This window comes from Odontesthes bonariensis, chromosome 10 (assembly GCF_027942865.1).
Source record: "Odontesthes bonariensis isolate fOdoBon6 chromosome 10, fOdoBon6.hap1, whole genome shotgun sequence".
In the NCBI taxonomy this organism is placed as follows: domain Eukaryota; kingdom Metazoa; phylum Chordata; class Actinopteri; order Atheriniformes; family Atherinopsidae; genus Odontesthes; species Odontesthes bonariensis.
Window position 1 is genome coordinate 14,045,629 of NC_134515.1, and position 16,248 is coordinate 14,061,876.

Here is a 16,248-nt window from a genome sequence, read left to right on the forward strand (position 1 = left end):
CTTTGGTTGACCCCTTCAACACCAAACTCAGGCATTCGAGAAAATGGCGTATGAAGAGAAAGATGAAGGTACGTCCCCCTATATTTCGTTTGTGATGAGTTGCTTATTGCAGAAAAGCGATGCACAACGGCGCATTCTTCATCGCAGTGTTTTTCTTTCTGACGGCGACTACAACAATAATATCGTCTCTTCCAGCTTCCGGTTCCCGACCCTGGAAAAAAATCTCGAGCATGCGCAGAACGCAAAGTCTAATTCACCACGTGCTTCACCCGTCTACAAGCACGTTTAGTCTGACTTTCAACCGAGTTATCTCGGGGTCTTAATCCCATCGCGAGTAACTCGATTTGACCCAATTTCTTGTCAGATTAAGGTGTCTACATGCACTTAATAACTCAATCTTATTGTAATTTAGCCAATTATCTGATCCTTTCAGTGCCATGTAACCCCACTGAGTGTTAACATTTTTTACAACAATGCAATGAACCTCGTGGAGCTTCCAGCCACATCCCATTTGTTTGTCATGAAAGCTTGAGAAAGTTCTCAGCCTAACATCAACTCCGAGGCCACTTTAATGGCTTTTACACGTGGGTGACTGAAGTCAGAACCCAAAAAACACGCTTGTGTTAGTAGTGGGCTTGTTTGCATGCAGCTCTTTATTTGTGTGCATGTGCGGCCATCTACTCTGCATTTGTGTGTGTCTCGTGGTTGCAACCATTGACAAGGTGTGAAGTCGTTTAGTGGGTTCGGTTGCAGGTTGGATTTTTATGAGATGGTCTGTTTGTTGAAGTGACAAGCAGGCATTGTTACCCACATTTACACAGATGTTACAGGCCAATTACCCTTCAATCACATGCATGGCCAGACACAGTAACTGGGTATCGTAATGAGTCAGCAGCGGGCCCATAACTCCCCAATCACTCCCACACATGCTTCCTGCTTCCTCTATAGTACATTGTGGAACTTCCATTACCTGTTTGGTGACTTATATACAGATAATGCCATCAGTCTAAATGAAATTCCTATTAAAAGAAAGAAACATAAGTTGTCTTTCTGTTTTAGCTTTTTATTCAAGGATATGTTGCCCCTCACATGCACAGAAGACGCACATTTGGAAATAACAAATCAAACACATGGGAAATGGAACGAGTTGCTTCTACCCCAGCATTTAATGCCAAAAAATACCTCATTGCAGGTGTGCAGTCTGCATGTTGTTGATTTCGTTATAAACAGAGTGTGTCTTGGTTTCAGTGCAGTAAACAGCACAGCCTAGAAGAATGACTCATTTCGTAGGACTGCTGTTTGTGTGTTTACATCACTGGCGCCATTAGTCTAGTCTCACCAAAAAAAAGACAAAAGCCTGCAGGATTCTGTCTGTTCCTTACAAACTAAAAATCTATCTATTTGGCTTCATGTTACAAAGATCCACTTTTAATTGTGTTAAATAGCATACAAGTTCATAGCATGCACTGTAGAAACATACTTAAATAAAACATAAATACACATTTAATTTCTGAAAGAGAACCCATTTCATGAAACATTTCACTGAGTAGATGTTTATTTTGATCTTCACATTTCGTAGCCTAAATCTATATTCAGTGTTATCTTTATATTTGTGAAAAACAGTTTTTGATGGAGAAGGCATGCGTATTGAACCTCTGAGGTTCAAAATGATTATGTGCTATAGCTGGACTAATCACAACTTTAAGGATAAATCATGTACATTTTTAATGCCATTTGAAAAATAACTACTGCGTTTTCTATCGTTTTTCTTGATAATGCAGAGCAGTTGTGAAGGTCAAAGGATGTAGTCCTTAAAGTATTTGAAATACCACCAATTAATTTGGCTGGAGTGAAACCTGTTGCCCCTGATTTCTATACAGTATCACAATATTAATGACAAATCCATCAGTTGTTCTTATATACACACCAAAAAGAATACCACAGCTGGACGTTAAGGCAACAAATGTCCAAACAGTGGCAGATAAAAGTTACAAGGCAAATAAACTACAATGAACACAGCTAGCTACAGTGGACACAGGATTAAGTTAAAAGTATAAAATGTCACATGCAATACAGCAACATGCTTTCAACTGTACAAAAACTGCATTTGGTGGATTTACATAGTGTGTGAACATGCACAGGAAACTGCATTTAGTGTAATTCACTGTACAGGTTCAGTGTCAAAGCACTAACCAGTTAGTGTCAGCATTTACTTTAGCAATTATGTCTGATGACAACTGTTGTAAAATGAAACCTTGCTCGTCTTACACTTGATTCTTTAACACAATAATGTTATAGTTATGGTTAAAAAGTTATTCAAACACATTTCAATTGTTTTTTTTTCCTGCTGACAGCTACTCACAACTTAAAGAAACAGAAGTTAAAACAAATTCATTGCACCAAAACTAAAGATATACTTTATTTAATGATCTTTGAAGATCGTGCCTTCTTACACATAAAATAAAGTGAAATAAAAAAAAAATGTTTTCACTTTAGTTGGGAGATATATGTCTGAATATGTTTTAGAGAAAGTAATGTAAAGCATGTGCTGAAATGTGCTGTACTGCCTGGGGTAAAAATGTGTTTATTCCACACTGTAGTTTGTAGAAAACTCCACCTAATAAGAATTGAGGGGTTTAGTAGTTTCAAATACAGTCTTCATAAGATGCTTATACTGACGTACCTTTCTGAAAGCAAAATTTTGCACTTCTTTTATTGCCCATTCTCAAGTCATGAACTAATTTAATCGGTGTTACTGTTTTGATGTTTTTCTTCTGTTACGGGAGCTCCAACAGTCTCCTTTCCATCTATGTACAACACTCAGTGAAACCAAAGCCCGGTATCTATGCTCTTTGCCATTTTTTTTTGTAATGCCAGAAATGATTGTGCAGCAAATATATGTTGAAGTAAACTTTTTCAGCAGATTCGTGACAGATTTTCAAAGGCACAGGCAAATAATGCCCTGGTGGGAGGGGTGCTGTTAAAGAGGACCTATACAAAATTCATTTTGGTTTCAAAATTGGAGGATGGTGCCTTTTCCTTTCAAAGGAAAGGGCTTTTATGATTGAAAGTAGGCAGTTAAGGGCTCATATTTTCTCAGCTTCAACCCCTGTTTTGCTGAGACATGTCCTCCTCTGTCACCAGCTCAATCCTCTTTTGTTTATTCCACATCATAATCTGGGGGGGGGCATTTTTGAGGTAACCACAAAAATCATGTTCATGAAAATAGTGATATGAATTACTCTCTTTTCAACACATGAAATATAAAAAAAACAAGCAGATGGCACAAGAAGATCTGGCCATTACACTTGACCCCCTCTTTTGTTATCTTGTATCACTGGGAAAGACTTTAGTGGATGGTCAAATTAGGAGGCGAGGTCACAACAAAGACTTTTGGAATTTCCTCTCCAATGGCTTTTTTTGACCAGTGGTTGGAAAGAAAAATAACCTTGAAGTAAAATGTTAATGCTTCCTTACATTTCAAAGACTAAACAATTATTTATAAAAATAAGGACATATATTTAGTGAGCCAAGAAAATAATTGCTCTTTGCCTCTTTTCCTATGTTGAATGTCACTTAGTGAGGCTTATTCATTGCACTGTGGTGCAGAAGGTTCAGACACAACTTTAGAACAAGTGACAGGTGAAGCAAATAATTTTGGACATCTTGTTACAAGGCAATGCACTGTAGGGAAACTTTGGGCCCTAAAATGTTGAACATGTATCATTGCGCAAACCTCCAAAGCAATGGCGGTTTGTGACGACAGCAGCCTCCCCGAGTAGGACAGCCTGAGGAACTCATCAAAGAGTAAAATGACCTTGCCAAATCTCTCCAACTAGGCAACCACTAGATAGGCCTGAACAAACATGATCTTCAGAGACCCCACCCCTGCACCCCACACGACCAAAAACATCTGCTGAATATCTCTGTGTCGGGCACCACATGACAGCTGCAGAGGTTCTGAGTCCATCTGATGGATCAGAGTGGTGTTGACAGCACTGCTGTTTCAGGCAGGTGCTTTTAATGCTGTGACTAATTGGTGTACGTTTCCAGAGGTGTGATGGCATTCAACCAAACACGAAACAACTAAAAATTCTATTTGGGGTTGGTGACTTTGGGTTTTTGAACCCTAGCTAGTGTCTATGGAAACTTTGACAAACAAAAGTAAAAACAAAGCAATGTGCCTTTCATCAGTTGAACCATCAACAATCGTCTCATAACTTCTAGTTTGAGCTAGTTGAGCTTATGAATTCAGTGTGTTGGATGACAGAGATTTCAGTTAATATGAGTTTGTGTTCATGCATACACTATCATTATAAACTGTGTATATCTCGCATTAATATACTGCAGCATCAGGGTATGAGCTAATGTCATAATAAGTCCAAGAAGGAGCGAGGTAAGAGACATGAACCATTAAATACAAACTGAAAAGTAAATTAATCCAGTGATTGCATTGTGTGAAAACCATCCAAAAAAGAAATGTGTGTGTGGAAGTGTGTCTGAACTGCATATGCTAAATACAACAAAGAATTTAATATGAGCCAGCAAGAATTATTCATTAAAGAGTCTACGAGGATGAAAATCAAGCATGAGAGAGGGCCTGTTGTCAGTAAAGTCAGCCCACAAGCATGCATATGTTTTATAAATCTGAGGTCCAAGAAGTTCTGATGATGATGAAACAAGAGCTGAGTCAGTCATCTCAGTGACAACAGCACACAAGGACAAAAGGTGTGCGAGGGAAAAAGTCCTTAATTAAGATTTTTTAAATCATAACTGAAACACTTTCTCTCTTCTATACTAACATCACCACATCTGCAACGATCTGTTCAGTTCAGCATTGTGGCCTCTTGTTGAGCTGTCTCTCCACACAAATGAAATCTTCTCCTTTTCTTTGGGTGACAGCCAAGACCACAACATCTGCATGCAGTAATTTAGTGCACTAACTTCATAACGACTGAAAACCTCCAACACATGCTTTGCTTACTGCTGGAATATGACTAATAACATTTTGCTGGAGTTTTTCCATTTAAGCAGTGATTTCCTTCTACATACCTGTCATATATTCAGGTGAATCAAACAGTTTTCGTCTACAATAAATTCAGAATTTGTATTCAGATTAATGACAAAGCACACTGATCTAACAAATTCTTTACAAATAAGATTATTAGAGCGGTCTTTTATGTTGCCTCTCTGATCTCATTCACAAACCTTAGTCTCTGTTTTCCCACTTTGATCATGTCTCACCGCATTCTCCCTTGTTACTCCTCCCATGCCCTCAGATCCCGTGGCGTTCGGTTCCGCTCACCAGAGCTCTTGCTACGAGTCTTCCTCGCACTGTCCTGTGCTTGGCGGTATTTCTCTAGCATGCTCTTGTGTTTCCTTTTGAGCTTGTCGTTGCACCACATCCGTTCGCAGTACTCCTCCACATGTGCCAGGTTCGACGGCCCAATGAGCTGCATGATGTCCTTGAACCATGTGCGTGATTGGCCGATTTGGCTCGACGAGCTGCCCCTGCTGTATGTGCTGCAAGGCATCCAGGCCCTATATCCTCCCGTAGACCTGTCTTTGAAAGTATCAGAGAGGCCTGCGTTGTCACGCGCCATGAGCTCGTCAACAGTGTCACCCTGGAGGACCTCCAGGGTGAGGCGGGCCAAGGTCTGTGTGAAGCCATGCTCTCGAGAGCGGCAGATGTAAACACCTTCATCCTGGCGGAAGAGACGACGAAACAGCAGACCCTGTTCCGTTGACATGACACGATCGTCCAGCTTCACCTGAAAGGGGCAGATGGAGAATATGTGTTTATGCTAAAATGATATATTCTATACATCTATTCTGGCTGAAACAGACTGAAAGGTGAATATTGAATACTACGTATTAAAGAGTTGTTTTCACTCGTTTGAATGGGAATCCCTTCAAGTTAAAGTTGAGTCTAAACTGTAAGTCCATTTGGATCAATGGATGAAACTAAAAAAAAAATTGTGCTGTGTCCAAAGATTTCCTGACTTAACTATGCATGTTCAATCTGTTGGCAAGTGGATCAGATTTGAATTCTACACTTACAATGAAAATTTTTCTTCCAAGTGTAATATTTTCAAAATTCAACATAACCAACACAAAGTCACTCGCATCTGTCATTCAGTTCGGCATTTCAAGTTTTTCCTTTTTTTTATTATATAATAGGCACATATTTTATAGTTTAACAAAAAACAGACTAAATTAATTTAATGACTGTACATGTTTGATATTATATATGAAATTATATTTTATTAATACTTTGAATTATTGTAATGACATATTTGTGTAAATTTTTTTGAAGAAACTGTAAAAAGTCCGACTATCATGCAATAAGTTGTTGCTTTTTGTTCTTTTAAAAGCAGCCTCGAAAGAGCTCCCATTCTGATCCTGATTTATCTTGAATTAGTATGTTTATCTGATGTGTCTGGAGAAGGAAAAGCATTCAATACAGCACTGTCTCATACAGTATAAGCATATAAATCAGGAAAAAATAGGGATAGAGCAAGTTATCTGCACTTCGTGACATGAAAGAAGACAGACAGAGAAAAGGGACTGGTGGTATTTCCTGCAGCAGCAGGAATGAACCATAGAATCGAGTATGTTTCTCTTTATTCTTTTTCTTTAATTCCTTCACTCTTTCCTACACAAGTCCCACCCAATGCCTCTCTGCCACCCCTATACATTTACTCCATACATTATCTGCCTCCCCTCACTTTTCAGATTCTTTGCCTCAGCCCCTCTAACTGCCCCTCGGTGCCAACACAAACATGGCAACCTTGGCTAGTGGCAACCAAATGTTTATTTGTAAGGAAATGGAGAGGGATGGTAATGCCTTAATACTTGCATGGCTGACCGAGGCACTCAGTTGAGCCCGGAGGAACATAACCTCAAACAGATGAGGGATTACTGTGGGTGCAGAGACACACAACATCATTTTCTACATATAGGCTTAAACAACTTTGCAGCTCCGTGTTTAAGTCACAGTGGCCAGCAGACGTTGAGTGACACGTGATCCGTCAGTGGCATGTGGTCGAAGTTTGCGAAGAATTCACTGTTTATTCAAGAGACAGAGTAATTGTGCTTTTTGCTTTGAAATATAACTGCTTAATTTCAACCATATGTCAAATGGCTGTCAAATGTGTCAGCCATGTGCCAAATTCACACAGAAATCTCACTTTTACAGGCAGTTACTCAGGCCACTGTTTGCCAAAAGCTTTTATTCCACCCTTCAACTGTCTCCTAAAGCTTCCCGTCTGTCCTCCCATCACATGTGCATTTTATTATCTCGGGTTTCAATTGTCTGATCATCTTACCTCTTCCTTGCGATCATCACGCTGGACTAACCAGGTGACAGTAGCTTGTGGTGAGCGAGGAACACACTCTAGGAGGGTGCTGTTGTTCTCTGTTCCATATACCACCTTGTCCTCTGTCACATCCAGGTCTTCTCATTGAAAGAAAGATTGAAAGAGGAGATTTTAAAGAATGAAAATAAAGACTTAGTCTGTGAGGCTGAACTATTAACAAACTGTAAAATTCACATACATCTATGTATCCAATCAGTAACCTATATTGTCAAAGTTTTCTTGAGTAAAATGTTGGTAATTCTTTTTTTTTTGTCTATAATAAATTAATAAAATGTAGAAACAAATAGTAGAGTTATTATTTTTGCTCTCTTCGGACTAAATGGCACATTTCACATATAATTTTTGATAAAGCATTCATCTTTGAAAGCTTTTTCAGCTTTTTCAAAAAACTTTTGTAATGGATTTTCAAGCGAAAAAGACATTGTGTGCCTGGAATGTGGCATAACAAATTAGCGTACAACCCAACAAACTAATAACCTGTCCACGGAGCTCAATCTGACCAGTCAGGCTTTGTTTAAAAGGGGCTAAATCTGCTTATCAGGCAGTTACTGCTCTAACACAGAGAAACGCTCCTGCATATAAGCTGTTACTTTTCATTTTAACTAGATTTATAAATCTCTATAAAGCAAATGAAAGAGTCTGATTCAAAACTCATTAGATATGTCAGAAAATGACTGGTCTTAAATAAAATAAAAAACTCACACTGCTTTTGTTTTGCCTCAACATTTAATAATCATACGTTTCCAGCCCTCTGGAGCCTTTTTCATTAACACAGAGTGCTCACAGCACTCTGTGTTAATGAAGAGCAACAACAGCCGTCTCTGCTGTGGCCAGTTTACTCCTGGAAGATTTACAAACTTTGATTGAAGACAAATGGGATTCTTGGATAAGCTGCTGTTAGTGGTCAAGACCCACTCCTCTCATAGACTTCATCCCAAGTGCAGCATCATCAGTTTTACCTGCTCACTGTTAATTAAAAACTGCCTCATGTGCTTAGTTGATTATTGTAGGTACGTTTTTCTACAGCTTTAAAGTCACAAAAATATTTTGCATCAACTGTGTGTTTTGGATTTTTGATCTCAGCTTTTTTTTTAGTACCATTAAAGGGAACTTAGATCAATTTACCCAGATAGTATTGTTATAGTTGTTCATTGGTTAGAACCATCAGTCAGTGGCCTCATTGTTTCAGAGCAAAGTCAAAATCGTAAGAAATTAGCAGTAAACTGAAATTAAAATCATTCCCATTTGGTTTGTTGATTTATTACACTTTTTGTCTGTAATGTGAAAAAAAAAGCCAGAATATATACATTGCTGTTGTCCACATAATTGAAACAAACATAAAATGTTAGTACGTGTTTGTGCTTTTTCTGACAGGGGAAATATTTCCTCCGGTTCTACTGCAGTGTGAAAACTATGGCTTCCTAAAACACACCCCAAACACACACAGTAGCAATGTTTGAAAGTCTGACCTCACTTAAGAAAAGAGTTCACATCATGTCATGCGAGTGCAAATTGTGAGTAAACACTGAATGTCCGAATTTCGCTCAATTCTTTATCTTAGGAACAAAACAAAGAGCTCTGAAAGACATTTCTTAAACAAAAACCTGACAGCTGGAACAAAGACAGCTTGTTCAACAGAGGTTCACCCGGAGGCTTTCAGGGATGCATTCATCATCACCTCGCCTCCATACAAGCACTCAGGTGAGAAAACACATTCACAAACTCTTTCCTCATTTTCTTGTCTGTCTTCACACTCTTACCCTCACCTCAAAATCACCTTTATACATGTTTCTTCCGTTCACTTGTCTCAGTAGGAGCGCTGACTATTGTCAAACTGGTCTATTACTTGGCTTCTTCTTCAACATAAAAGTCCCATAACACCTCCAATAATGGCTCTGAGTAAGACATTTACAGAAATATGAATGGAAAATTCTATTTGAAACTCCTGTAAACATCATACTTGGAACACTTGTAGTATAAGATCAATAGTCAGAATGCACATGTAAATGTAGCCACTGAAGCGTGAATTGAGTATAGGTTTTGTTTTATATGCACTATTTGTGTAGTGTTTACACGTAAATGAGCATGTGTTGTTGACATGTACTTTTTGGTGAAACACACTTTAGCATGTGTCTCACGCACCTCAACACAAACAGACTGACCTCTTCAGATAAATTCCCGTCCTGATACGGAGCCTCACAGATACAAACACATTCCTACAGTCTTCATTTAAACCCGGTTTGCACATACATACATACACACACATGACGATGCATTACCTACAGAGGCACATACAGTATTCACAAGAGAGGAGTCTAACAGGGCTTTTTTTCTTTTTCCGGCTAAATAGTTTAGATAGAGTAAGGGAAGCTCTTCCCTTTTCAAAACAGGTAAAAATATCATCCAAAGTGTGCAATGATGTCAAAGCACTAAGAGAGTCAAACATGTTTGGAACACAACCTCAAAAGCAAGACAATCTCTGCATTAATTGTGAAATGAATTCAAGTCAAGGACAAGAAATATAGGTAGAAAAATAAGATAAAAGGCTTAAAAAGGTTTTTACTCTTTTCCCTTTCGTTTTCAGTAAACAAATAGTTTGACATGTTGGTAATGACATCCATATGTCAGCTAAGAAGAAAGTCTGGAAACAGCTAACATGGCTCTATCCAAAAGAAAAAAGGCGATCCTCCCAACACTAATCAAAGTGTAGTAACACATTTGTTTGAATCACATAACCACTTGTGATTGGGATCCTTGCCGACATTATGAGGTTGCCAGGCTTGCGAAAGAGACTTCAGAAAGTCACTGTGACTGGCCAAAAAATGGTCAGATCCAACAAAAAGGTCGCAAAACACGAGTGAAGTGAACTTACCACTCAGATTTTGATCCACACACTGCAGCATGGGATTTCCATGCCTGATGTCCTGTCTGCGGTAGCGACGTTTGCTGTTGGGAACAAATCGTGTGCAGGATGATCCATCCCAAGCGCAGTAAGGGTCTCTGGCTAAGCAGCACTCAGCACAGGCTTTCCCATAAGTCTCGCAGCGATGCAGCTTCACCTGCACCACACCTGCTGGAGAGCCCACATACAAGGCTTGCTGTTTGAAATAATGAGTGGAGAAAAGAAGGGAGTAAAACATTATCAAGACAACACTTTATTTATTTAAGGTTGCAAAAGTGGGGATTACAGTTATCACAGTAACCACATTGGATCAACTCACCCTTTTCACAGATATATCCAGGGATGTAATTGGAGTTGGCACCTGCAGTAAAGAAAGTCATTATCTTCTGATGTTTTTCATTTTTGTGAAAAGACTTACAAGGACAAAGGCCAAAATAGCTGGGAAGAGAATTAGGTGATGAGAATTTAAAGTAGCTTTTCTGTAAAGACTCTTTCAGAGTTGGTATCTGCTGCCTCAAAGGAGGATTTAAGAGACATAGAGAAAGAAGGGTTGTCTACATGTATAGTGATTAATGGCTTGTTGTGTAGAAAGAAAGGGGCAAAAGACTGAGGAAGCAAAGAGTTGCGCACTTTTATTTGCATACTTGTTGAGGTAAAACTTACTTTAAAGACTTGTAGCTCCTCTAGTGTGACCTCCTCTGTCTCCAAACTATTTCCAGTATTCAGAGCAATTACTTTCAATACTGTACCAACATCTGAAATACAAGCAGATAAATACAAAATCTGAAATATTGAAAAACAAGAATCTCACTTTCCTGCTGGATGTAAAAGATGTCCAATTCAATGACTACCAACATAATTGGTAGTTTGACCAGTACAAGTTCTTACCTGTACCAATGAACATGACATCATACTGCCCATCATCTGCCTCAACCCGGTCTACCACAATTTGTTTCAGCTTGTAAGGAATGTTTGCCTTTACGAGCAAAGGCTGGCGCAGAGCCGGGTACACCGGCCGCCACATCAACGGGTGACTGCGGGCAAAATGCAGCACTGAATCGGGAAAGTCCTTTGTGCTGCCAAACTCTCTGCCAGGCTGGTTGGTGATTTTACTGGGGCACTGAAGAGACAAGGGTAGAGAAAAGACACACAAAGAACATGCGATCAGGTCAAAGAGAAAACACTTCAAACTGATATGTTGGCAGATTCTTTGATTGCACAAATAAGAGTCTATAGAAAAAAATGCCAACTGTTTCCACATTCACTGTAATTTCCCACCATTTCCACCAAACTGGTGGTGTTCCTTCCAAAAACTGACCTAATCACGGTCCTAACATTTTCTTGGAGAACCTTCATTAGGAGTTATATAGAGTTTAAAGCTTTGGATGAAGGTTCACAACTACTGTTACGACATTAAGTGCTTAGAAACCTCTTTGAAGAAGCAGAGTCAGCAAAAAACTGCTCCAATCTGTACCACCATAACAAAGGGAAAATGAACATGTTGGCACTTGGCAGTAATACTGTATTGCTCATATAATCAAGTGAGCTGAACATTGTCCAGATGAAAGCATTTACATGAACTACGTGGCCTCCGACTTTGGTCATGATTCAGATTTTATTAGTGGAGCAGCCAAAGTCTTTGTGAGCAGAGCTTTTTTTTCATAAATCCCCGCGTGAGCGCTTTACATACAGTGTGTTTAAAACAATGAGGATTAACATAAAATGTAAGCAAGCAAAATCGGCTCCATGCGTTATGCTGACGACATCATGAGTACTGGCTAGTATGTTCCAGCACAGATATTTAGGAGCGTCGTCAGCAGACCTTCACTTCAATTAAAGGAGGACTAGACTAAAAGACTCCCCAAAAGACTGCTTCTCAGGCTAATTTCAACAGTGCTGCAGCAATGAAATATCAAGTCATAATGAGCATACATGGGTAATACTCCAATTTATCATGAAACAATTAAATTCTTATTTGAGGCTTGACTACTAGCCTGGATGACGCGTCCACATCTCGATGAGATGGTGGTCTGGGAACTAGGTGTGCATTTTCTCGTATTTGAGGCGTGGTTTACGAATGCCTAGAGCCGTTTATTGGGCGCTACAAATGTCTATCAAATGGCGTCTGGTTCTTCCCATGCTGCTTTGCGCGCGATTCATAGCCAATTGTATCACTTATACCAGATGACGTATGTAGAGCGACAGAAATTCGACGAGGAAATACATCCTTCTTGGCAATGAAATCTTTCAACGCCAAACGTTGCTCTTTTTTAAAAGTAAACTTGCGTGCTAAGCTACTTTAAACACTTTCTAAGGCTGCATCGAACGGTAACGTTGTGTCCGCTGCCATGTTGGATTAACACTCTACAAGCTTCGGTGTCGTGCATAGACGTCGTCATCGTCTTGTTGCCCCCCCCGTTCTGTGATTGGTTCCCTAACTCAGGCAAAAATAAGGGCGGTGGTTTCCAGGCTGCCTTTGCAGTGTGAATGAAATCGCACGCAAAGCAGCATGGGAATTCCCAGGCTACTTGACTACTGCATTTTAAAAAGATTTCAAACAAGCATATGAATGTGCGAGCCCAAGCAATTGAAAAAAAACTGTAAAATTAGTGATTTCATAGAAAGGGTATTTGGGATGACTAAGATGTTTGGCTGAGTGAAGCAGCATCAGTGAGGGAAAGTAACATTGTAACAAATGACTAAAATGACAGATGAGCCTGAGAGTTTAGCCAAAAATCATAAACTGAGGCTGAGAAAAAGAAAGTAAATAACTGAGACAGATGCTCTTCAACACAAAAGAGCAATTCATCAATTAATCATCTGACTGAGAGACGGGTATTTATTTAATCTTAATGTTATAATATTGCTGTTTGAGTTTGCAATTTGGTATGGAAGAATTATTGTTCCTTCAGCTTACCATAACAGTAAATTATCCACACCATAAACAAAAAATGGTGTGGATTTATATTCAAAAGGCTATTTAAACTGTGCAGAGAGGTTGCATTCAAGTTATAATGAAATCATTGATGTATAATAGACTGTTCCTTTGAGGTTGCTTTACTTTCATGTTGTTGCAGAAGATGTAGAATGTCAAATCCAAACACAGATTTTCCGACGATAAATAATGCCCGTTGTACACGTCTAAGAAACCCATTTAAAATTGTGTGGATAAAACCAATTGCTGAATCAATTGGTTAAATGTATGCCTCAATAAAACGAAACGCCTCAAAACGTGTTTTTGGAACAAAAATAAAAAGAATGAATAGATAAAAATAAATATATATTATTTTCTTTAAGGCATTGATTATGGACTAGCTATTGGCTGATGTCAGCCTGTTAATTTAATGATGTATGCATTGCTCATAAAATCTTAACAGAAAAGTCTGTTACCTATCCACACTTTAAACCAAAGCAGGATGACTGCTTTCATTCAGGAAAAGCGGGTATAAGTATTTTTTGCAGAATTGTATGGCTGAATGTATACCTTAAAGTATCCCTTTTTGGCCAAAATTATGTGCACTTCAAGAGCAATAAAAAGCTTAAAATACTCAAAGTGGGAATCCATGCCACACAACTAACCCTTCTAATAAGGTTGCTGAGATTTCATGCAATCTCTATTATTTTCTTGATTTAACATGGTATAACGCAGTAAGCATCTATTTGTTCATTTGTAATAAAGTTATAGTTACCTGCAACATGAAAATAACACTTTCCATAAAAAAAAAAAAAATCAAGGAATGTTGAAATTTTAAATTTAAAATCAGAAGTTGGTGTGAGGTACTGTGAATATTTTCTGCCATGTTCGTAGTTTGAGGGGTCAAATACAGACGTGTAATCCATATTTAAATATGCTCAAATTTTTGTTCTTTCAAATGCTAATACGTGTCACAAAATAATCAAATGACTGTAGATGATGGGATTTTTCAAATTACTGATCATCATACAAAGGTTGAAATGATTGCACAAATGCAATAATTATAGAATATCTGCCACTTGTAAATAGGACACTGTTATCAATGCAGAAGGTAGGCAAGGACTTGATTGCACTTAAAATCAGGGTAATGATACTGATTTGATACAATTTAATAACGATAACCATTTCAACTCCTGCCAAAAACTCCAGGTGGGATATCAAATCGTGGAGAAAGAAAGAACTACCTCTTCCCACCATCTGTGCCTCCTCACCAGCCTACCCTGAGCCACCACCTTTTTCTTCACTTCCATCATTTCCTCTTTCTTTTACCCCGTTTCACTCTCAGTTTCAAGCCAAGACATTCCTGTTAATCAGAGAGTCAGCAGAGGGAAACCACAGAGGTGTCTACTCTGTTCTCACATTATTCATCTTCTTCTTCCTCTGAGCGCCCTCATTCACTCTGGTAATGAAGTGGAATCGTACACACAACCTAATTATGTGTACGTGCGTTGCGGACACATGGCTTTGTGTGTGTAAAAGGGCTGCGTTACGGTGATGTGAACAAGAGAATATGAGAGGACTCTGCTGAGAGTCAGGATGTAAACCAGGAGCCGGGTCTGCGCTGTGTACAGTCCCCACAGCTGCACTACAACATACAGTAGTTTACTTTACTGATATGGAAACTTTCTACACCTAATGTTTGATATTTGCATAGACTTTCTATAACATAATATTTTTCTGTTTTGTTTTTGTACATAATGTGGACCTGAGTAACTGTTTCGAATGATAAGCTACTTGCTGCTTTAGGTAAACATGTTCTGAAAACACAAACTATAGATTCATCACAATCATTTTACACTAAACTGCTTTGGGGGAAATGGTAACAGTTATTACACTGTGGTGAGGACAATCCCTGTATTTGATAGGGTCAGTCCTCCAGCACTTTGAGTGCTCTTCATTTTGTTGTAGTTGTTCTGTAACCATATACGCAGTCACTCAAATTTTTTGGAAAAACCTGGTGTAGCTAAAGTTATGGCATTATTGAACAGCCCAGCAATAAATATTTTTATTAATCGAGCTCCAGGTGTTGTTGAAATAACTTTAGAAAGATTTTAATTCAGATTTATGGGTGTTTTTGCAGGCCTCAGTTTGTTGGACCACTGATGGGTCAATCAATTTACCAGTTTCACTTTGAGATGTAAATCCTCAGATACAAATGAAAAGTAACTTTTAGAGGGTGAGATGACAGAGGACAGAGGGATGTACAACAGTATGTCAACATCATATGAAAAAAAAAGTTTAATGTTTCCCCATAATACTGCCGAGCAGCAGCCTATGCTATGATTCTGGTAAAAAAAAAAAAAAAAGAACTACCCATTTTCTATACCCGCTTAATCCATTTCAGGGTCATGGGGTGGGGCTGGAGCCTATTTCAACTCCCGCTGGGTGATAGGCAAGGAACATTCTGGACCGGTTGTCAGTCCATCCCAAAGACAAACAAACACACTCACTCTCACTCCTAGGGTTAATTTCCAATCACCAATTAACCAAATATGTAGAGTTTTAGACTGTGGGAGGGAGCGTGAGCACTCAGAGGGAAGCCCTGCATGCGGGCAGAACATGCAAACTCCACACAGAAAGGCCCCAGTTGGGGCTGGAACCAGGTAGCCTCCTGTTGTGAAGCAACAAAACGAACCACCACACAACTGTCCAGCCCAGATAATGGTAGGCACAGTACAATTGCGGTTCAGTTAAAGCTGGGCAACATGGGAGTAAATTTTTGTTTTTGAGATGATATAACTAGTAAACTATCACTTACCACGCCTGGTCTTGGGTAGGGCACCCTCCCTTCATAAGCCCCCCACTGGTAGTCAGGACCCTCCTTATGAGCAAAAGGTCCGTTGAAAGCCTCTCTGATGTCGGCCATACGGTAAACACATACAGCGAAGCCTTGGAACACATTACTGTAGACGAGAGAGAGCAAATACACAGTTTGGGAATGAAACACTTTTAGAAATGCTATATCATGCTCTATGGATACATTATTGATTTCA

General features: G+C 39.1%; 1 protein-coding gene across 1 annotated transcript in view; it reads right to left on the reverse strand.

The window, feature by feature from the left end:
- Positions 1-1,412: 1,412 nt before the first annotated feature.
- sema3bl (sema domain, immunoglobulin domain (Ig), short basic domain, secreted, (semaphorin) 3bl) overlaps positions 1,413-16,248 on the reverse strand; it is a 66,012-nt gene continuing 51,176 nt past the window's right edge. The window contains exons 10-16 of the mRNA XM_075476351.1: positions 16,014-16,158; positions 11,170-11,401; positions 10,945-11,036; positions 10,601-10,642; positions 10,252-10,477; positions 7,329-7,456; positions 1,413-5,771 (exon numbers count right to left, since the gene is read on the reverse strand). Coding sequence (XP_075332466.1) covers positions 5,259-5,771; positions 7,329-7,456; positions 10,252-10,477; positions 10,601-10,642; positions 10,945-11,036; positions 11,170-11,401; positions 16,014-16,158 — 1,378 coding nt within the window. The 3' untranslated portion in view covers positions 1,413-5,258. The remainder of the gene's footprint in view (positions 5,772-7,328; positions 7,457-10,251; positions 10,478-10,600; positions 10,643-10,944; positions 11,037-11,169; positions 11,402-16,013; positions 16,159-16,248) is intronic.